Source organism: Myotis brandtii, unplaced genomic scaffold (assembly GCF_000412655.1).
Source record: "Myotis brandtii unplaced genomic scaffold, ASM41265v1 scaffold182, whole genome shotgun sequence".
Lineage (NCBI taxonomy): Eukaryota > Metazoa > Chordata > Mammalia > Chiroptera > Vespertilionidae > Myotis > Myotis brandtii.
The window spans coordinates 1,406,583-1,428,725 of NW_005356751.1; the positions used below are offsets into that span (position 1 = coordinate 1,406,583).

The 22,143-nt window shown below is 45.0% G+C and overlaps 1 protein-coding gene across 3 annotated transcripts; it reads left to right on the top strand.

Moving 5' to 3' along the window:
• The first annotated feature begins 54 nt into the window (after positions 1 to 54).
• LOC102250613 (RNA polymerase-associated protein LEO1) lies at positions 55 to 21,826 on the top strand. 3 transcript variants are annotated; one of them, XM_014537792.1, is made up of 10 exons: positions 55 to 1,365; positions 6,852 to 6,946; positions 7,546 to 7,691; positions 13,010 to 13,094; positions 14,758 to 14,852; positions 15,633 to 15,767; positions 18,287 to 18,422; positions 19,299 to 19,422; positions 20,340 to 20,437; positions 21,668 to 21,826. In XM_014537792.1, the coding sequence occupies exons 2-10, from the start codon at positions 6,866 to 6,868 to the stop codon at positions 21,722 to 21,724; spliced, it is 957 nt and encodes a 318-aa protein (XP_014393278.1). In that variant the 5' UTR covers positions 55 to 1,365; positions 6,852 to 6,865; the 3' UTR covers positions 21,725 to 21,826. The 3 variants fall into 3 exon arrangements, with proteins under 3 accessions (XP_014393278.1, XP_005863986.1, XP_005863985.1); XM_005863924.2 differs by lacking the exon at positions 55 to 1,365 and having other exon boundaries at positions 6,452 to 6,946; XM_005863923.2 differs by lacking the exons at positions 55 to 1,365; positions 6,852 to 6,946; positions 7,546 to 7,691 and adding exons at positions 10,293 to 10,787; positions 11,387 to 11,532.
• Positions 21,827 to 22,143: the final 317 nt, after the last annotated feature.

Here is a 22,143-nt window from a genome sequence, read left to right on the forward strand (position 1 = left end):
CCCAAAGCGAGTTGATTTTATTAACGTTGAGTCTTAGGTTTTCTTTTTCATATTTATATTTATTTATCTAATTTTTGAGTCTTAGATTATAGTGAATTCCTGCTGCTCTGATGCACCCCCTCCCATCCCCCACTAGGAAGCCTCCTGGGTAGGGCCAGATGGGGCTAGTTAGGCATCCTTCTAGGGTACAGAGTTTAAAGGGGCACAAAAATGTCTATAATTGTGTTAGTTTGCTAGGGCTAACTAATACATAGTACCACCAGCTGGGTAGCTTGAAACCACTGAAATGAATTTTCGCACAGTTCTGGAGTCTAGAAGTCCCAAATCAGGTTCCTTGCCCTGTCCAGGCTTCTGGGGACTCCCGGTTACCCTTGGTTCCAGTCTCTGCCTCTTTCTTCACATGACATTTCCCTGTGTGTCTGCTCTGTGTCTCTGTATCTCCAGATCTCCCTCTCCCAGAAGCACAACAGTCAGTGGGTTTAGGGCCAACCCTAATCTAGTGTGACCTCATCTTAACCAATTACATCTCTAAGACCCTATTGCCAGAGTCACATTCTGAGGTTCTGGGTGGATATGAATTTTGAGGGATCCCTACCTACTGCAGTAATCAAGATTAATAATGTAATGCAACATTTTAAAAAATTGAAACGAATGTCAAAAACCCCATGATGAACAAAATATCAACATTTTACATAAAAACAGGATCTGCTCTTTCTATGCCATGGTGGTGTGTGCAGTTGACTCTTGCCAAGTCTTCTGACAGGACTTTCAGGATCGAGTGGTTCCTGGCCAAGACACGGAAGCAGAATGGCCTATTCCCCAATGGATTCCGATGGAAATTGGCAATAAAATCAGGTACAACTCCAGGAGGAGACATTGGGGAAGAACCAAGCTGGGTCTATAAGGGATTGCACATGATGTAGCTCACCTGTTTATTCTGTGTCCGGATTGCTTACAATCTACCACATCACTGAAAAGATCACTACTATCTGTACAGTTTGGCATGTTTTATTGGGAAATTATTGAAGAATGATTTTCCTCTTTGTTAATATGTTTCTGCACTAGTAGGTTGGTTCAGTAATAAATATGTGAGGCCTTTAAAAAAGACAGATGTGGCAGGACTGGGGTTAGGGTAAGGCAAGTGAGGGGCAGAGCTGGTTAGATTCTCTTTAAAATTCTGTATTTTGTTCATGGTGGTTTGTTTTTGTCTTGTTTTGCATGGAACTTGAGAAATACTACAATATTACTTATCTTGAACGCTGAGATTTTGGCACCTCTTAGATTTCTCACACAAGGTGAGTATTTCATTTGTCGCATCCTGGTCCTGGCCCTGCTGTCGCACTACATGGTGGCTGAGTTCCAAAGGTGAGTACCCCAGGGGGTGAGCCAGGTGGAAGCTGTATTACCGTTTCTTGCTTTCTCCTTTTATGACTAACATCCAAAGTCCCATCAAGCCCTAGCTGGTTTGGCTCAATGGATAGAGTGTCGGCCTGAGAACTGAAGGGTCCCAGGTTCAATTCTGGCCAAGGGCACATGCCTGGGTTGCGGGCTTGATCCTCAGGAGGGGGCGTGCAGGAGGCAGCCAGTCAATGATTCTCATCATTGATGTTTCTATCTCTCTCTCCCTCTCCCTTCCTCTCTAAAATAAATAATATATGTATATATATATTTAAAAAGCCCCATCAAAATCCACCACATTCTGATCATTTGAAATAAGTCAGTGATGCAAGCCCATATTCACAGGGTGGGAATTTGACACCTCTTGATGGTAGGAATAGCAAAGAATTTGCAGAGATGTTTTAAATCCACCCCACACGTGTCTTTTCTGTAGTGCTCTCCTACATGCACTAATCTTTCCCCTGTGATTGGACTGCACCCCACTTCCTCCTGCTGTTAGTGCCATCTGGGTGTGGTGCTTGTGGGAAGCCTACCTGGTTACAGAGGAAGAAAAGTGACATCAGAAGAAGGTTCTGAGTCACTATCGGTCACATTCCTAACTCAGAAACCTTCAGTCCCTTTGCTGTTTTTTGGCTATCATGTTGAAACTCCTCGTGGCTTTAAAGAGCTTTCATTCTGACTCTCTCTTCCAAGGCAACAAATTTTTTTTTGTTTGTTTGTTTTTATGGAAAAAATTAATGTTTTAATATTGTTTAGTTATAATATGATTTTTTAAAATGGGGAAAATGTGTACCTACACAATAGTCTGTCACAGTAGTGAATAATAAAATTACAGTTTGTTTCAAGACTTATCTTTTACAAATTTGTCAGTGATTTTGTGACACTTGAATTTTTTAAAATATATTTTTATTGATTTCAGAGAGGAAGGGAGAGGGAGAGAGAATCATTGATTGGCTGCCTCCTGCACGCCACCCGGGGGGATTGAGCCTGCAACCCAGGCATGTGCCCTGACCAGGAATCAAACCCGTGACCTACTGGTTCATAGGTTGACACTCAACCACTGAGCCACATCAGCTGGGCACAATTGAATTTTTAAATGCATATTCATTTTCAATATAGGTAGATTTGTCAATTTTCACTTATAATTTATCAAAGAATACTTCATTAATTTTAATTTCAAAAAAGTCTTATAAAGCACCAGATACTCATTATTAGGAAAAGTTACATATAAGGCTACACTGATAGCAATTCATAAAATCTCATTTCACAATAAATGCCAGAAATTCCAACTCTTCCTTTCCTCCTAGATTAATTCTAGAAGTTTTCAGTGTCTGCAATGGGGAAAAAAAATTAAACACAATTAAAAACTAATCACATAGAATGGCAGAATTGAAGTCAAGTTCTGTTTCTTCACTTTTATCATTGTGCTGTTTACTGTTTAAACACAGAAATGCATAGTCCTTCATGAACTGAAAATATAAACTGCACCCAAAATGAGCTTGAATTATTCTGAACTGTTGTGAAACTACTCTTTAAACACATGTGACTGAATCCCTGGGTGTTGGGAGGTTGATTGTATCACCAGAGTTCCCAAAGTAACTTCAATGTGTTTACAATTTTTATTTAAAGATAAATCATGTGCTAATTTGAATATTACACATGTATTATTAAAACAATATTCAACTGTAATTGCAGCAAGTGTAAAAAGTTAAAGCAACAGAAGTTTTGTTTTGGGAAAGAACATTTTATCATTGATGGTATTTAGAATTGCTGGCTACCATTATTGAATGATCCCAAGGTAGGCCTCCCCCATCTGCCCTTTGTTTTTTGTCAATCCTCACCCAAGGATATTTTTTCCCTTTGACTTCTTAGAGAGAATGGAAAAAAAAGAGAGAGAGAAACATCGATGTGAAAGAAACACATTGATTGGTTGCCTCCTGCATGTACCCCAACCAGGGCCAGGGATCAAACTGCAACCGAGGTATGTGCCCTTAACTGGGAATTGAACCCGCAACCCTTCAGTCTGTGGGCTGATGCTCTAACCACTGAGAGAACTGGCCAGGGCTCATCGGCCCTGTTCTAGGCTATTTTTATGGGTGTCAATAGTTCTGATGGTTTTGTGAGCTGAGGCACTGACTGCCTTTGCTGTAGACTATCTTTCCAAGAAGCAACATGGGACAGTTTTCTTTTTCTTTCTCTCCACGCTTAGCGATGCTGGGGCCAATCACATTCCAGCTTTGCCTGCAGCCCCCTGTTAGGGGGCGCCACAGAAAGACTTGCTGGAAGCCTAGACAGGAAAGAAAGATTGCTTCTTCCTGTTTGTTTGTGGGACCTTCTGGGGGCTTCCTGTTGCCTTGCAGGTCTCTGGGGGGCAGCACTCCTTGGCCCCACAGGGCAGTTCCTTCCACAGCAGCTCTCTGCAGCCTGCAGTGTTGCGACACCTGGAGGCCAGCTCTGCCCCACTCCCCCAGAGACCCAGCGGCAGCTGGACACTTGCTGAGGTAAAGTTCCGTCCCACAAGCTCAGTTTAGCAATCCCACCTCCTCGCTCCTCTCGGGACGGGTGGAAGGTGCTCTCTGAATTTGCTACTTCTGTGAGCCCTTAGCGTCTCCTTTTATACTTTTTGTAACGTTATTAACAACTTGAAACCTAATTATAATTTTTTAAGTTAACTTCTGTAGGCAACTGGTATGTTTCCTGTTGCCCAGCTAGGGCCTGAGGAAACAAATCCTCAGAGATGCTTTTTGGAGGTTGGTGTGGGTTTGCACGCAGGACTGGGCTCCTCAGCACTGGGGAGCAGATGCTGCTCATCAGGTTACCCGTTTGGTTGGGGCTCAGGCGGCTGCTCCCCTTGTGTGGCAGTGAGGGCTGTAAGTCCGCTGTGTGGGAGGATACTTCTAAGTGTCCCAGAAATGATCACAAGCTTAGGTCTTCTTTATTTTTTTTAGTTATTATTTATTTTTAATCCTCACCCGAGGACATGCTTAGAGACGGGGGTGGGGGGGGGATAGGGGGGGGGATCTATGATGAAAGAGAAACCTCAATGGGCTGCCTCCTGCATGCCCCCCACTGGGGATCAAGCCAGCCACCCTGGTATGTGCCCTGACCTGGGAATCGAACCCGAAACTTCTCAGTGCATGGGACAACTCTCAACCAACTGAGCCACACCAGCTAGGGTGGGGTGGATACTTCTAAGTGCCCCAGGGCACGTACAGAAACAAAATCACAAGCTTAGGTCTTTTTAATTAATTAATTTATTTTTTACTCCTCACCTGAGGATATGCTTAGAGAGAGGGGAGAGGGGAGAGAGACAGACAGACAGACAGACAGACAGACAGACATGAGAAACATCTACTGGTTGCCTTCGTACAAGCCCTGGCAGGGAATTGAACTGGCAACCTTTTGGTGCGCAGGATGACACTCGACCAACGGAGCCACACGGGCCAGGCACCAGCTTAGGTCTTTTGAATGTTTAGCTCCAGTCATGGTCAGACAACCAGTGCGCTTTCGTGACTGCCCTGAAGGAATCTCACATTTACAGTTGGAGGGCCAAGGTCACTGAAAATCAAACAGCATTTAATCATGTGACTGCAGAATTACCACGTCAACTGAATTCACAGCCTCGTCAGGTCTTTGTGTATAAGGGCATTTGGTGGAGAAGGAAACTATTCATGAGGAAATCTGGACTCAGATGAAGCTCAAAACCTCAATATCCAGTCAAAGCTCAAAACCTCAATTTCCAGTCACCCAGCCTCCCCGTCCTGAGGAAACTGTCCTATTCTGTTTGAAAACACTGTGATAACATGACCTGGGCCAGTTTCCATTCTCGACTCATCCAGCTGACCCACTTTTTACCAGTGACCCACCACTAGGATCTCATCACTTAGCAAAGAAAGCACAAACTGACTAGAAATAGCTTATGCACCAAAAGAACTACAATATTGCTAATAAATACAGGCAGAGCCTGGGGAATATGTGTGGAAGTGGGTCTAATAATGAGATGAAGGACAGACTGGAACACTAGTTTGGGCCAAATTTACTGATCTGGGTGCACTTGTATATTCTGAGTTTGATGTGTTAGCACATACAACAGGACATGGCTCTCTACTTGGTTGGTTAATGAAAGCAAACTCAATGGTTACCTCCATTTAATGAAGTTGAAATGTCCAAGCTTCCCTGGAATTATGTGAAGGGAACCCAAAGTCTTAGGGAGATAGGATTGTTGGGGTACACATCTCATGTGACCTGCATACCACCCCTTACCTTCTCCAGCCACCTCCCTTGAGAGGCCAGCTAAAAATAACAAGCATTTAACGTACCTCACAGTTTCTGAGGGTCAGGGCAGGCTCAGTAGGGTGGTGCTGGCTTGGGGTCTCTCAAGAGGCTGCAATCAAGACATTGGAGCCCTGACCGGTTTGGCTCAGTGGATAGAGCGTCGGCCTGCGGACTGAAGGGTCCCAGGTTCAATTCTGGTCAAGGGCATGTACCTGAGTTGTGGGCACACCCCCAATGGGGGATGTGCAGGAGGCAGCTGATCGATGTTCCTCTTATTGATGTTTCAAATACTCTATTCCTCTCCCTTTCCCTTCCTCTCTATAAAAAAATCAATAAAATATATATTTTTAAAAAGACATTGGATAATGCTGAGACTGCATTATCTGATGGCTTGCCTGGGGCTGAAGGATCTGTTTCTAAGCCAGCTCCCCCAGCTCTTGGCAGGAGGTCTCAGTTTCTCACCACAGCCTCTCCATAGCAGCTTGAGTGCCTTTGCATCATGGCAGCTAGCTTTCTCTAAAGCCAGTGACCCAAAAGAGAAATCGAGGCAGAAAAGCCACAAGTTTGCCCTGGCTGGCGTGCTCAGTAGTTAGAGCATCAGCTTGCAAACCCAAGGATTCCTGGTCAGGGGTACATACCTGGGTTGCAGGTTCGATCCTGGCCCCAGATGGGGCATGTGCAGGAGGCAAGCAGTCGATGTTTCTCTTTCTCCCCCTCCCACCATCCCTCCACTTTCTCTAAAAATCAATGGAAAAAAATATCCTCAGGTGAGGATTAACCCCCTAAAAAAGAAAAAAGAAAAAAAAAGAAAAAAAAGAAAGCCACAAGTTCATGGCTTAGCCTTGGAAGTGAGGTTATATTCTATTGATCACACAGACCAACCAGGACACAATGTTGGAGGGGACCACACAAGGGCAAGGATATCAGAGGCAGGAATTGAGAAGTATCTTGAAAGCTGACCGTCATAACAACTTTGCTTTCCACCAAATTTATCACCTTCCTTCTCCATAGATACTCTCCTCAGGCTTCTGAGGGCCAGGCTCAGGGAGCCCGTTTGAGGTTAGGTTTGTCGAGATTTGGTTTATGAATCTTGGGAATATGTTGAAGTGATAGGCTAAGAACCATCTGAAGAATTTTTCAGAGAAATTTCAACTGTGCATTTCTCTCCAACATGGAAGCTTCTAGCGGAACCATGGATCTGTTTGGAAACATAGATGATATTTCTTCCGAGAGTGATGATGACAGTCAACCACCTGTTCTAGGACAGCCTGTTGTAAGTACGGTCACTAATCTCAACTGGCCCCACTGCTCAAAGCAAAGGGAGAATTTCCAGAGGCCCTGACTTTCATGTGGAGAGAGCACAGGGAGAAGAACAGCAGCCTAAAACATCTGATGAATGGGTGACTTTCTTAGCTATGATGAGAATTTCTGGATATTATGGGGCATAAAAGGAACTGCTTAGAATGAGGTTGATGTCAAGCTTTAGGAGCTAGACTGTCAGGACTCAAAATTAAAAAACCTTTGATTTAAAAGTTATTCAAACCTGTGCCAATTGTAATAGTTACTTAGCTTTGAGGGATTGCATAATTTCACACTTCTGTTGTTAAATATCTTATGCAAACTCGATATGTCAGCAAAATAGACTTTTTTTTTCTGGTAACGCAGGCTACTAACTCTTGTGAATTTTGTGGTGGGGGTAGGAGAAGAGAGGATGAAACTTTAGGGAAAGGTCTGGAGGGGTTGCTGACTGCTTTATCCCTAAACTAATTGTACTAATTGTACTTCTGGTCAAACCTGCATCTGCCTGGTGCGAGAGGCGAGCTGGGCATTTCCAGTGTCACTTCAAGCTCTCACATCCTGGTTCTTCTCTAGCATGCACGGGGATTGCCTTGGGACCTGCAGGAGGAAGAGCCGATTTCTGACACCAGGATAGAAGTAGAAACTCCCTTCTTCAGATCTGATTTAGGAAAGGAATTGCACTTCGTTAAGCTACCCAAATTTCTCAGCATAGAGCCCAAGTAAGAGAACTGATTCAAATTTTCTTTTTCTCAAGATATTGAATGAAAACATGTAGAATGTAAATGTGTTTTCTTATTTATCATAAGTTGGCGAATCACAAAGATGGTAGATTTCTCATCTAATGAAAAAATAAGTTTATGATGTTCTGTGGTAGAAAAATGATAGATTACTGGTGTGTGAGTTTTATGTTAACATGGAGTTTCTAATGTAAGTGAGTTTTTTTTTTAACCTTTTTAAAATATATATTTTTCTTGATTTCAGAGAGGAAGGGAGAGGGAGATAGAAACATCAATGATGACAGAGAATCATCGATTGGCTTACTCCTGCACACCCCCTAGTGGGGATCGAGCCCACAACTCCGGGCATGTGCCCTTGACCAGAATCGAACCCAGGACCCTTCAGTCCATAGGCTGACGCTCTATCCAGTGAGCTAAACTGGTTAGGGCTGATGTGAGTGAGATTTAATGCTAATAATTCTTGTAACATTTAGGCACTTTTTAAATAAATAAACAGATGCCCCAGCCAACAAAGGAATTTTTTATTAGTCTGTAAAGCTTAAAAATCAGAAAATGAGAGTGAGGAAGTTTGCTAGAGAAATTGCAATGCATGCCCCCCACTGGGGATCAAGCCAGCCACCCTGGTATGTGCCCTGACCTGGGAATCGAACCCGAAACTTCTCAGTGCATGGGACAACTCTCAACCAACTGAGCCACACCAGCTAGGGTGGGGTGGATACTTCTAAGTGCCCCAGGGCACGTACAGAAACAAAATCACAAGCTTAGGTCTTTTTAATTAATTAATTTATTTTTTACTCCTCACCTGAGGATATGCTTAGAGAGAGGGGAGAGGGGAGAGAGACAGACAGACAGACAGACAGACAGACAGACATGAGAAACATCTACTGGTTGCCTTCGTACAAGCCCTGGCAGGGAATTGAACTGGCAACCTTTTGGTGCGCAGGATGACACTCGACCAACGGAGCCACACGGGCCAGGCACCAGCTTAGGTCTTTTGAATGTTTAGCTCCAGTCATGGTCAGACAACCAGTGCGCTTTCGTGACTGCCCTGAAGGAATCTCACATTTACAGTTGGAGGGCCAAGGTCACTGAAAATCAAACAGCATTTAATCATGTGACTGCAGAATTACCACGTCAACTGAATTCACAGCCTCGTCAGGTCTTTGTGTATAAGGGCATTTGGTGGAGAAGGAAACTATTCATGAGGAAATCTGGACTCAGATGAAGCTCAAAACCTCAATATCCAGTCAAAGCTCAAAACCTCAATTTCCAGTCACCCAGCCTCCCCGTCCTGAGGAAACTGTCCTATTCTGTTTGAAAACACTGTGATAACATGACCTGGGCCAGTTTCCATTCTCGACTCATCCAGCTGACCCACTTTTTACCAGTGACCCACCACTAGGATCTCATCACTTAGCAAAGAAAGCACAAACTGACTAGAAATAGCTTATGCACCAAAAGAACTACAATATTGCTAATAAATACAGGCAGAGCCTGGGGAATATGTGTGGAAGTGGGTCTAATAATGAGATGAAGGACAGACTGGAACACTAGTTTGGGCCAAATTTACTGATCTGGGTGCACTTGTATATTCTGAGTTTGATGTGTTAGCACATACAACAGGACATGGCTCTCTACTTGGTTGGTTAATGAAAGCAAACTCAATGGTTACCTCCATTTAATGAAGTTGAAATGTCCAAGCTTCCCTGGAATTATGTGAAGGGAACCCAAAGTCTTAGGGAGATAGGATTGTTGGGGTACACATCTCATGTGACCTGCATACCACCCCTTACCTTCTCCAGCCACCTCCCTTGAGAGGCCAGCTAAAAATAACAAGCATTTAACGTACCTCACAGTTTCTGAGGGTCAGGGCAGGCTCAGTAGGGTGGTGCTGGCTTGGGGTCTCTCAAGAGGCTGCAATCAAGACATTGGAGCCCTGACCGGTTTGGCTCAGTGGATAGAGCGTCGGCCTGCGGACTGAAGGGTCCCAGGTTCAATTCTGGTCAAGGGCATGTACCTGAGTTGTGGGCACACCCCCAATGGGGGATGTGCAGGAGGCAGCTGATCGATGTTCCTCTTATTGATGTTTCAAATACTCTATTCCTCTCCCTTTCCCTTCCTCTCTATAAAAAAATCAATAAAATATATATTTTTAAAAAGACATTGGATAATGCTGAGACTGCATTATCTGATGGCTTGCCTGGGGCTGAAGGATCTGTTTCTAAGCCAGCTCCCCCAGCTCTTGGCAGGAGGTCTCAGTTTCTCACCACAGCCTCTCCATAGCAGCTTGAGTGCCTTTGCATCATGGCAGCTAGCTTTCTCTAAAGCCAGTGACCCAAAAGAGAAATCGAGGCAGAAAAGCCACAAGTTTGCCCTGGCTGGCGTGCTCAGTAGTTAGAGCATCAGCTTGCAAACCCAAGGATTCCTGGTCAGGGGTACATACCTGGGTTGCAGGTTCGATCCTGGCCCCAGATGGGGCATGTGCAGGAGGCAAGCAGTCGATGTTTCTCTTTCTCCCCCTCCCACCATCCCTCCACTTTCTCTAAAAATCAATGGAAAAAAATATCCTCAGGTGAGGATTAACCCCCTAAAAAAGAAAAAAGAAAAAAAAAGAAAAAAAAGAAAGCCACAAGTTCATGGCTTAGCCTTGGAAGTGAGGTTATATTCTATTGATCACACAGACCAACCAGGACACAATGTTGGAGGGGACCACACAAGGGCAAGGATATCAGAGGCAGGAATTGAGAAGTATCTTGAAAGCTGACCGTCATAACAACTTTGCTTTCCACCAAATTTATCACCTTCCTTCTCCATAGATACTCTCCTCAGGCTTCTGAGGGCCAGGCTCAGGGAGCCCGTTTGAGGTTAGGTTTGTCGAGATTTGGTTTATGAATCTTGGGAATATGTTGAAGTGATAGGCTAAGAACCATCTGAAGAATTTTTCAGAGAAATTTCAACTGTGCATTTCTCTCCAACATGGAAGCTTCTAGCGGAACCATGGATCTGTTTGGAAACATAGATGATATTTCTTCCGAGAGTGATGATGACAGTCAACCACCTGTTCTAGGACAGCCTGTTGTAAGTACGGTCACTAATCTCAACTGGCCCCACTGCTCAAAGCAAAGGGAGAATTTCCAGAGGCCCTGACTTTCATGTGGAGAGAGCACAGGGAGAAGAACAGCAGCCTAAAACATCTGATGAATGGGTGACTTTCTTAGCTATGATGAGAATTTCTGGATATTATGGGGCATAAAAGGAACTGCTTAGAATGAGGTTGATGTCAAGCTTTAGGAGCTAGACTGTCAGGACTCAAAATTAAAAAACCTTTGATTTAAAAGTTATTCAAACCTGTGCCAATTGTAATAGTTACTTAGCTTTGAGGGATTGCATAATTTCACACTTCTGTTGTTAAATATCTTATGCAAACTCGATATGTCAGCAAAATAGACTTTTTTTTTCTGGTAACGCAGGCTACTAACTCTTGTGAATTTTGTGGTGGGGGTAGGAGAAGAGAGGATGAAACTTTAGGGAAAGGTCTGGAGGGGTTGCTGACTGCTTTATCCCTAAACTAATTGTACTAATTGTACTTCTGGTCAAACCTGCATCTGCCTGGTGCGAGAGGCGAGCTGGGCATTTCCAGTGTCACTTCAAGCTCTCACATCCTGGTTCTTCTCTAGCATGCACGGGGATTGCCTTGGGACCTGCAGGAGGAAGAGCCGATTTCTGACACCAGGATAGAAGTAGAAACTCCCTTCTTCAGATCTGATTTAGGAAAGGAATTGCACTTCGTTAAGCTACCCAAATTTCTCAGCATAGAGCCCAAGTAAGAGAACTGATTCAAATTTTCTTTTTCTCAAGATATTGAATGAAAACATGTAGAATGTAAATGTGTTTTCTTATTTATCATAAGTTGGCGAATCACAAAGATGGTAGATTTCTCATCTAATGAAAAAATAAGTTTATGATGTTCTGTGGTAGAAAAATGATAGATTACTGGTGTGTGAGTTTTATGTTAACATGGAGTTTCTAATGTAAGTGAGTTTTTTTTTTAACCTTTTTAAAATATATATTTTTCTTGATTTCAGAGAGGAAGGGAGAGGGAGATAGAAACATCAATGATGACAGAGAATCATCGATTGGCTTACTCCTGCACACCCCCTAGTGGGGATCGAGCCCACAACTCCGGGCATGTGCCCTTGACCAGAATCGAACCCAGGACCCTTCAGTCCATAGGCTGACGCTCTATCCAGTGAGCTAAACTGGTTAGGGCTGATGTGAGTGAGATTTAATGCTAATAATTCTTGTAACATTTAGGCACTTTTTAAATAAATAAACAGATGCCCCAGCCAACAAAGGAATTTTTTATTAGTCTGTAAAGCTTAAAAATCAGAAAATGAGAGTGAGGAAGTTTGCTAGAGAAATTGCAAATGTTCAATATGAAAGCCATCGTGAATCTAGAAAAGAATGATTTGGGACAACAAAAGAGTGTTAATTGGTATTATTCACAAAGGCGCACGAGTGCAAGCAGTTGAACATGACATTTCTTTTTTAAAAAACATTTTTATTGCCGAAACCGGTTTGGCTCAGTGGATAGAGCGTCGGCCTGCGGACTGAAAGGTCCCGGGTTCGATTCCGGTCAAGGGCACGTACGTTGGTTGCGGGCACATCCCCAGTAGGAGATGTGCAGGAGGCAGCTGGTCAATGTTTCTCTCTCATCGATGTTTCTAACTCTCTATCCCTCTCCCTTCCTCTCTGTAAAAAATCAATAAAATATATTAAAAAAAAACAAAAAACATTTTTATTGATTTCAAGGAGGAAGGGAGAGGGGAAAGAGATAGAAACAGCAATGATGAGAGAGAATCACTGATCGGCTGCCTCTTGCATGCCCCACACTGGGGATTGAGCCCACAACCCAGGCATGTACCCCGACTGGGAATCGAACCTTGATCTTCTGGTTCCTAGGAGATCAACCACTGAGCCACGCTGGCCAGGCAACATCACACTTTTCTTTGAAAATATCGAGAGATATATCATGTGTCACCTGTAATTAGAAGACATTTTATCAAGCGAAGAAGCCTGAATTATTTAGTCACGTTTGGATTTTATTTCATGTAATATATTTTAAAATCAAATTTCAAGAGAGTACAGTAATTTTTATATTTCCTTGAAGTTTTTACATGAAGTGATTTGCCTACTGGATTTTTAAAAACACATTGGTGCAAGTTGTTAAGACTATAATTTGCAGTATTAATCATATTCATTACTAAATATGGCTAATCAATATTAAAAACAATTTTTAGACCTTTTGATCCTCAGTATTATGAAGATGAATTTGCAGCCGAGAAAGTGCTTGATGAGGAAGAGAGAACCAGGTTAAAAATAAAGGTAAAGTTCACTTTAATCCTTTCTTTTGGTAAGTTTTTCCTTTTTATAAAGTAAAATACAGGGATAATAACTTGAGACTTGAGCTTATGAAGTGATCTTCCATATTTACTATTCAATCAATAAATAACAGTTTAGAACAAGGAATTAAATGCCTTTTCAGAATATTTTTAGGGGAGAAGGTACATCATCGTTTTTTAATCCCTGTAGAATTGTCACTTTTCTAATCTTTTATTTGTAGTTGTAATTTTTTGACAAAAGACAAAAATTCTTGAAAATTGTTGGCTACCTCTTTTGGGATAAAGATAATGTAGCGAGGGCCATGGAACTGCCTGCGCATTTCACAGTAGACAGATCATAGCAACTTCCCACATAGAACTATCTCAGGCCCTTTATGGGAATTCAGACTGTGCACAAAAAGGTACCTCGTCATTAGGCAGTTCCTCTCGGGATGGCCAGGCACTACCATTGCTCTCACAGGGGTTTCCCATGCGCTTCTGCCAGGGGCTCCAGTAGTGGCCGTGAGCAGGATCCACTTTTTTGCTACTTTTGTGACTTGGAGTTTCCTACCATAAGGGGAGGGTAAACTTGAATTAAAAAATAGGACAAAGCACAAGTCTCAAGTTTTAATTTGTTAATTATTTAATGGTTTATTCTTTTAAAATGTTATTTAATGGAATGTCCGGAGCTTTTGTTTGTTTGTTTGCTTTTTAAATATATTTTTATTGATTTCAGAGAAGAAGGGAGAGGGAGATAGAAACATCGATGATGAGAATCATTGATTGGTTGCCTCCTGCATACCCCCTACTGGGGATCAAACCCGCAACGCAGGCATGTGCCCTTGACCAGAATCAAAATCAAGACCCTTCAGTCTGCAAGCTGACGCTCTATCCGCTGAGTCAAACCAGCCAGGGCCAGAGCTTTGTTGTCTTATTAGACTAGGGGGCACTTTTTTAGTCCTTCTTTCATTGGGTTCGAGGCCCTTCAGGTGGCCCTGCAATAGGCAGACATGCCAGTTCTAACTGCCTACTCAGGTGGACACAAAGCCTCACCCTGTCTCCCTTGAAGCTCTTGATGCACTGATAAGAACTCCTTCCTGCATCGCATTTAGCTTCTGCTTCCACTGCTATGAGCTGGGGCTCAGAAAAGATTTAAACAAAATGTGTGGTTAGTTTAACCAATATCCCTAGGTACTTGTAGCAGGAGGGTTGCAGTGTGGCCCAACCAGCTATTTTTTTGGAAGCCTATTCTATCACTACCTATGGATTCTTGGCACATGATCATAAGTCACTCCAGGAATAAAAAATATGCAGTGCCCTAGCCAGCTTGGCTCAGTGGATAGAGCATTGGCCTGCAGACCGAAGGGTCCCAAGTTCAATTCGGGTCAAAGGCACATGCCTGGGTTGTGGGCTCAGTTGATTCCCGGTCAAGGGCATGTATCTCAGTTACAGGCTCCATCACAGCCCTGGTCATGGCATGTGCAGGAGGCAGCCAATTGATGTGTCTCTCTCGCATCTATGTTTCTCTCTGTCTCTCCCCCTCCCTTCCACTCTCTCTAAAAATCAATGGAAAAATATCCTCAGGTAAAGATTAACAAAAAAAAAGAAAAGAAAAGAACATGCAGCTTGCCACACCGGGTGCCTAATGCCTTTGTGTTCTGAGCCAGGTAGAAAATACTATGCGATGGAGGGTACGCCGAGACACAGAAGGAAATGAGATTAAAGAAAGCAACACTCGGATGGTGAAGTGGTCAGATGGAAGGTGAGCACAAATGCCTGAAGGGTGATAAAACACCCAGAGGGCAGCCTGCAATGAGTGTGAAGTTTTCTGGGTAGGACCTTATTTTGGGGTCATCTCTCATTAAACCATGAACAAACTCTAGGCCTCTGGGAAAGCTGAGAAAAATAAGTAGTGTTGCGATCATGGTGCTGCACTGGTGGGAGACTTTATTATTATTATATATTTTTAAAAATATATTTTTACTGATTTCAGACAGGAAGGGAGAGGGAGAGAGAGAGATAGAAACATCAATGATGAGAGAGAATCATTGATCGGTTGCTCCTGCATGCCCCCTCCTACTGGGGATTGAGCCCACAACCCAGGCATGTGCTCTTGACCGGAATTGAACCTGGGACCCTTCAGTCCACAGGCTGATCCTCTATCCACTGAGCAAAACTGGCTGCGGCTGATGGGAGACTTTAGCAATGGTCCCAGATGTGATCGAATTTATGGTGTCTACCTACTGTTAGCTCCATGTGTGAGCTATGAGACATTATACATTGCTGTGTTTTGAAAAACGAATGAAGTGGTAGAGATTGGGAAGATGACAAAACAACTATATTTTGAGCTGAAAGGAGATGGGTTTTACCACCGTTTGCTTTGGAAGGAAGTAGGTTAGTTATTTACAGTATGTTCTGAGGAATCAGGATGAGGACAGGGCCCTGCAGTTCCACCGTGTTTTAAGTGAAGCGGTCAGGGTAGCACGGGAGCTGGAGGACTGGTTGACCAGCCGCCCTAATATCGCCTGCTTCTGCTTTGCAGCATGTCCCTGCACTTAGGCAGCGAAGTGTTTGATGTCTACAAAGCCCCACTGCAGGGCAGCCACAGCCACCTGTTTGTGAGAGAGGATACTGGTCTGCAGGGACAAGCCATCTTTAAATCCAAGCTCACCTTCAGGTAACTATTCAGACTGATGCTTTGTTATTATTTGCAATTAAAGAGCAACAAGGAAAAGAGAGGTTGTGCAAAAAACCCAACTCAGCCCTGATGACCTAATTTCAAGGTGCAGTTCACCAAGGACCATGGTCTGGTTCCTTTTCTATTTTTCACCTTTGCTGCAAGGTGCAGTTTCTTGGGGAGCCAGCTCATGCTCTCAGACCAGCAGGAGACAGTGTGTAAACCAGAAGACCAGTGTATGAACTCACCTTGATCAGTGCACCTCCAGAGGCCTGAAGACCTGTCTGTGCTGCTCTGCTGGTCAGCGTGTCCTTTCCCTTTACTGGAATTCACCCGGGAAGCTAACCGGTCCTGAGTATGTTGGTGTGTGCATGCAGTCGAGGGAAGGGAAGAGCGAGATGGTGTGACAGGCTGCTGCCTGACCCCAAGCAGGCTCAATGCTGTGTGTCTGTGCTTCTGCCCTTCCCTGGGCGCTGCACGGTGGCTCCTTCTCACCGCTCCCCTCTGAAGGACACTTTAAAGACTGTAGCAGCATGCACAAGCCTTTTCTTAGGGGTCATGGAAAAGCTCTCAAATCAGATTGCTTAGTGCAAATCAGATGGTTGTTGCACCACTTCATAAGTTAAAAAATTATTTAATTGTATATTTAAATGGGTGAATTTTATGATAAGAATCATGTTGTGCAGAGACTTGATAATTCTGTTGCTCTATTTTTTTATTTTTTTATTTATTTTTAGAGAGAGTGAAAGTGAGGGTGAGAGACAAAGAGAGAGAAACATCAATGTGAGAGAAACACATTGATTGGTTGCTTCTCGCACATGCCCTGACTAGGCCAGGGATTGAGCCTGCAACTGAGGCACGTGCCCTTGAATAGAATGGAATCTGAGACCCTTTCGTACACCAGCTGACGTTCTGTCAACTGAGTCAAACTGGCTAGGGCTGCTCTGGGTTTTTTAAAAATTTGTTTTATTTTATTATTACTGACAGTATTACAGATGTTCCCCATTCCGCCCCACCCCGTTACCCCCTCTACCAGCTCCCACCTTGCCCCAGGCCTTCACCACACTGCTGTCTGTGTCCATGGGCTATGCACATCTATATATATAAAAAGCCAGTGACCATAACAGTGTAATGACCAGAACGACCAGTCACTATGATCCCTACTGCGGCCAACGAACCGCCAGATCAGGGGGTGCGGCCCCTCACCCCAGCCGGCCCCACCCCTGGATACCCCCCACCCCAATTGGGGGTGGGGCCGGCCAACCTCCTGCAGCCCCTCCCCCCAGCCAGCTCCACTCCCGATCAGCCCCCACCACCCTGATTGGCCCATGGCCCCTCCCCCCAGCCAGCTCCACCCCGATCAGCCCCCCTCGCACCAATCAGGGGTGGGGCTGGCTGGCCAACCTCCCATGGTCCCTCCCCCGGCCCCATTCGGGGGCGGGCCAGCCGGCCAACCTCCTGCCATCTCCTCCTCCTGACAGGTCCGGCCCTAATCTGCCGATTGGGGCTGGGCTGGCCAGACCCCACCTGTGCACGAATTCGTGCACTGGGCCTCTATTATGCATATAAGTTCTTTGGTTAATCTGTCAGTCTGTTCCATGCATCATACCTCCGGACCTATTTTGTTCATCAGTTTATCCTGTGCTCTGCTTTAAAGACTGTAATGGGTGGCTCTGAGGTTGTGCGTTTCACATCTGACCCATGTAAGCTTGAGGAGGAGTCTTAATCTCACAAATGTTTGGTTTCCTCATCTATAAAATGGAAACATCTACCTCACAGGGATGTTCTATCAGTTAAGTCAAATAATACATAAAATCATGTTGTGCAGACCTGGCACACTAACTGTGGCTCAGATCCAACCCCCTAATGGTCTCCTCTGGAGTGGTACCCTGAAGGACAGGGTTCTGTGCGTGTTTTCCACCATGCCCACGCTGCACGCTGGGACAGTACTTCACTGTCCATCACAGTTTCATTCCTCCCGTCCCTTCTCTCACAGCCATGCTCTCCTTCCAGGCTCCCTCCTGATGCACTTAAACCCGCTCTCCTTTAGCCAGGGTGCAGGGCCTCCTGTCCCACGTGGCCCCCTGAGCGGTCATGAGGCCCCAGACCACTGTGACCCTTCTCCTTGTTTTGACCTTCCTTCCGATTTTACTCAGATGGAGGGACTCATCTTTAGTTCTGAAGCTGTGCCTTCCGGCCTTTGTGCCTCCCTCGCGGAACTGAGCTTCCCTTCCCTTCTCTTCTAGGATTGTGGTTGGGGTTTTCTTTATAAAAGCCCTCACCCTGCCACGGCCTCTCCTCCTCCACTCCACTCCCACTTCACCCCATCCAGCTCTTCAGGGGTTGGGGTGGAGGGAGGCACTCCTCAGGAGCCAGAGAATGAGCGGGGGCAGGAGCACCAGGGCCGGGGCCCTGCTCCTGCTCTGCTCAAGGGCAGTGGTCATTGTCCACAGCAGTTTGTGCACTGTGATTGCCTCCAATGTTCTTAGTAAACAGGCATTTTTGTTCCTTTCCTGCAGACCTCACTCTATGGACTATGCCACCCATAAGAAGATGACCCTGCCACTTGCTGACAGATGCTCAAGGACGCAGAAGATTAGGATCTTACCAATAGCTGGCTGTGATCCTGAGTGCCAGCGCACTGAGAAGATTAAGGTGTGTTGGCTGCACTTTATCCTGGGACTTGGGGGTGTTAAGAGTTGTGCTTTCCAGAATATTAATTTGCCACTTCTTATTGCCACAGGCAGTTTACCTCCTGTGGTTATCAGGGAGCCAGCTTAACCTCCTAAATGTGTGGTTAACCACAGTAATGTCAACAGCCATGGGTGAGATAGAGCAAACCAGACACTCAGGTGCTCTCCCTCCAATCTGTGAGGTTTCAGATGAAAACGTAATTTTTAAAAAAAAATGTAGCCTTTGAGAGATATCACAAAATGGTGTTAGCCAGATAAGAAGTGATATAGGAAGGTCAAAGGACATTCCTGACTCATTCGATACTGGCCCTGCTTTGTGAACCCCAACATGTGGGATGCCAGGCAGATAAAGGGGATGAAGGCTCTACTTTGGGGCTCAGGGACCCTCCTCTGCCTGCACGTTCTCACCCTGTTGTCGGGAGCTAAGGGGCCCAGACAGGAATATCTGGGCTCTGTGGTGCTTTGGTGGAGCCTGGGCCAGTCAGGTGTCTGTCTCTTGGGAACAGAAACGGCCTCCCTCAGGCATCGCTGGGCATGATGACATGGCTCAGCTGGTCGCTGCCCTCTGGGCTCTGACTGGCAGCACAGGGGACGTGGCGGCTCCCAAGGCTGTGCCTGTGCCAGTTCTGATTGGACGGACGGTGTGAGGGGCCGTCTGCCTCTTCACCCTGGTGTGGCCTTCACGCCTTAGAACTGAACAGGAGATCGCTATGTGAGGTAACAGGTGTGGCTTGGAGAGATCTGTACTCTGAAGACACGGGGAACACATAAAAGTAGGTTCCAATGAGCACAAAAGTTGTTCATTTTTAAGTTCACTGGTTTATTGGCTTCTTCACAGAAAGAAAAACAACGCTTGAGGGCTTCTACTCGCCGAGGGACAGTCCGTCTTCGGGGGAAGCAGAACCGGCAGGGCCCGAGTGCCCCCTACCAAGAGTCCAGCAGTGACAGGGAGGAGGAGGAAGGTGAGTAATTCAAAACCAGTCCCAGGGGAACTCGGAGGTGAGTCGGTGTGGAGGTAACATTTCATCTGAGCCACGGTGCCTGCTTTTGCTCTGGTGGGCTCTTATTCCCTGGCCTGCTGTTACTTAGAGGGCGGTACAGAGGTCTCTTATTATTATTTTAATAATTCTTTATTATTGAAAATATTGCATATGTCCCCCTTTTCCCCCATTGACCCCGTCCAGCCCACCCCTGGCCCCCGTCCCAGGCCTTCAGCACCCTATTGTCTGTGTCCATGGGTTATTTTTGTTGTTGTTAGGACCACTTTCCCATAGAAAAGCTAAGCTGGGCAACTAACGCAAAATAAAGTAAATCAATTAAATAATTCTGTCCTATGGAGGAAAATGTGTGATAGGCAATTTGCTTGCTTGTATAATTAAGGACCCAATACTCAAACTTGGCAGTTTTTTAAAAATGTGTGCTCTAAGCCTCGTGGGTATTTAAAAGTGATTAGACAATTTTTCTGAGAACAGACCTTCTCAAATCTAAGTTATTTCTGACAGTCATACAGGGGTGGGCAAAAGTAGGCTGACAGGTATTTGTATGGAGGAGGACCTGCAGGTTATGGCTATCACAGTGGCTTTGTTACCTCAGCACAGCGGCACGGGGCCCTTAGGCCCACTCTCACAAGTGCTCCCATTGCCGGCCCTCGCTATTTACACTCTGTGGTCTCCTTGCGAAACTCAAGCACATGTTGGCACGGAGTTCTTTCCTACCTTTGCCCACCTGTTTATACCTCTCATCACAACTTTAAAAAAACTGTTGGCTCCTCGAGGGGAAATGCACAGTGGGCAGTGACAGTATTCAGAAGGAAAATTCAGGAGTAAATGGATCTCATCTTGGAGGGTCAGTCTCATGTCTCCAGTTCCTTTGCTTTCAGAGGAACAGGCCAGAACCTATTCGTCAGACAGTGATGAAGGATCAGAAGAAGAAAAGCCTCAAGGATTACTGAGAGCAAAGCAACTCACCAGTGATGAGGTAAAAGCAAACATATTCCATTTGAAAGGGTTTGCCCTGTACCCAGGAGCCAGCTTCTAAAGAGGAGCTTGTAGCCTAGGCACACAACAGGTGCCCACACACCTGGCTGGACCTCAGTGAGATGAACGCAGTACCAGGACTGGGAGGGAGTTGCCCTAGTGAGGGAGAGTGTTGGCTTGGAGGGGACACCGGCCAGGGCGGGCCTGCCACGGAGATGCAGAGGCCTGTGAGGAAGGCACAGGGCCCTTGGGCACCAAGTCTTGTCTGGAGAGCTCGGAACAGTTCAGTGTGGGAGAGCAAGGGGTCTACCATGTCCCCTGTGGTCACTGGGTATCTTTCTTATTTGGGTATAATGGTAGTGGAGCATTATTTCATTTCCATGTTATTAAAATGTTTTTCCTTTAATTATTTCCTTTTCCATGTATAGGATCCTAAGTGCAAAGATATTTTAAGTCTCAACTATACAAGTGAATCACTATGTTAGTGCCCATAAGCCATATTCATTCCTTCAGTGTTTGCCGAACACTTAACATGCTCCACTCTGTGTTCTGGAGATAGAGATGGGAGTAAATGTCGCAGTAACAGGGATGTTCAACTGAACATGGGTCACTTGTCTAAGTGAAGCATTCATTTTCACTCATTCATATATAAATATATATTTCAAATTTTAAAAGCACAGGAAACACCAGTAGTCCTTTAAAAAAAAATCAGCAGGCCGAAACTGGTTTGGCTCAGTGGATGGAGCGTCGGCCTGCAGACTGAGGGGTCCCAAGACCGATTCTGGTCAAGGGCATGTACCTTGGTTGCGGGCACATCCCCAGTAGGGGGTGTGCAGGAGGCAGCTGATCGATGTTTCTCTCTCATCGATGTTTCTAACTCTCTATTCCTCTCCCTTCCTCTCTGTAAAATATCAATAAAATATATTTAAAAAAATCAGCGAGCTTTAAAGTGCTGAATTTTAGAGAGTAAAGTATAAGGAAGCGGACAAATGCATCTCAAATATAATATTGTAGAAATCCTCGTCGGTGGAGCGAGGAGTGCCCCTCTGGCTCTGACCGCCATTCAGGGGAAGCGCGGTTTCCATTGCCTGACCTGCCAGACAGGTCACCAGTGGGGGGTTGAGTTCTCATGTGAAGGCTGGCTCCTCAGTCAGCTCCGGACTCCTTTCGACAAAATTGCCAGGAACGTGTTTGGTACTGAATTTTACCTCTTGTCTCTCATATTTTCTAGGTGAACCCTACAGAAGTAGGAAAGCAGGGGAAGAGAAAGAAGATGACAGACGCATAAAACCTGCTCTCATTGTCTGTATTGTTTTCAACAGTTGTTTTTTTTTTTTACATTTTTTTTTTTTTTTTATTGATTTCAGAGAGGAAGGGAGAGGGAGAGATAGAAACATCAATGATAAGAGAGAATCCTTGATTGGCTGGCTCCTGCACGCCCCCTACTGGGGATCGAGTCCACAACCCAGGCATGTGCCCTTGACCGGAATCGAACCCGGGACTCTTCAGTCTGCAGGCCAACACTCTATCCACTGAGCCAAACCTGCTAGGGCTCAACAGTTTGTTTTAAAACAATGATGAAATGTTTTGTTTGATGAACTGAGTTATTTTTATATAATCCTAGTTGTGAATAAAAAATGTTCAGAAGCAAGTCTGTGACTTTAGAAAATCCAGTTTGTACGTGTTTGCTCTGGATCTTAGGTTTTC

What these genes read in the sequence shown, in the direction of transcription:
- LOC102250613 (XM_005863924.2), top strand. Translation starts at nt 6,845, where the DNA reads ATGGAAGCTTCTAGCGGAACCATGGATCTGTTTGGAAACATAGATGAT. An exon ending in AAATCCAAGCTCACCTTCAG is followed by an intron (nt 15,768 to 18,286) that starts GTAACTATTCAG and finishes CCTTTCCTGCAG; the next exon opens with ACCTCACTCTATGGACTATG. An exon ending in AGCGCACTGAGAAGATTAAG is followed by an intron (nt 18,423 to 19,298) that starts GTGTGTTGGCTG and finishes GCTTCTTCACAG; the next exon opens with AAAGAAAAACAACGCTTGAG.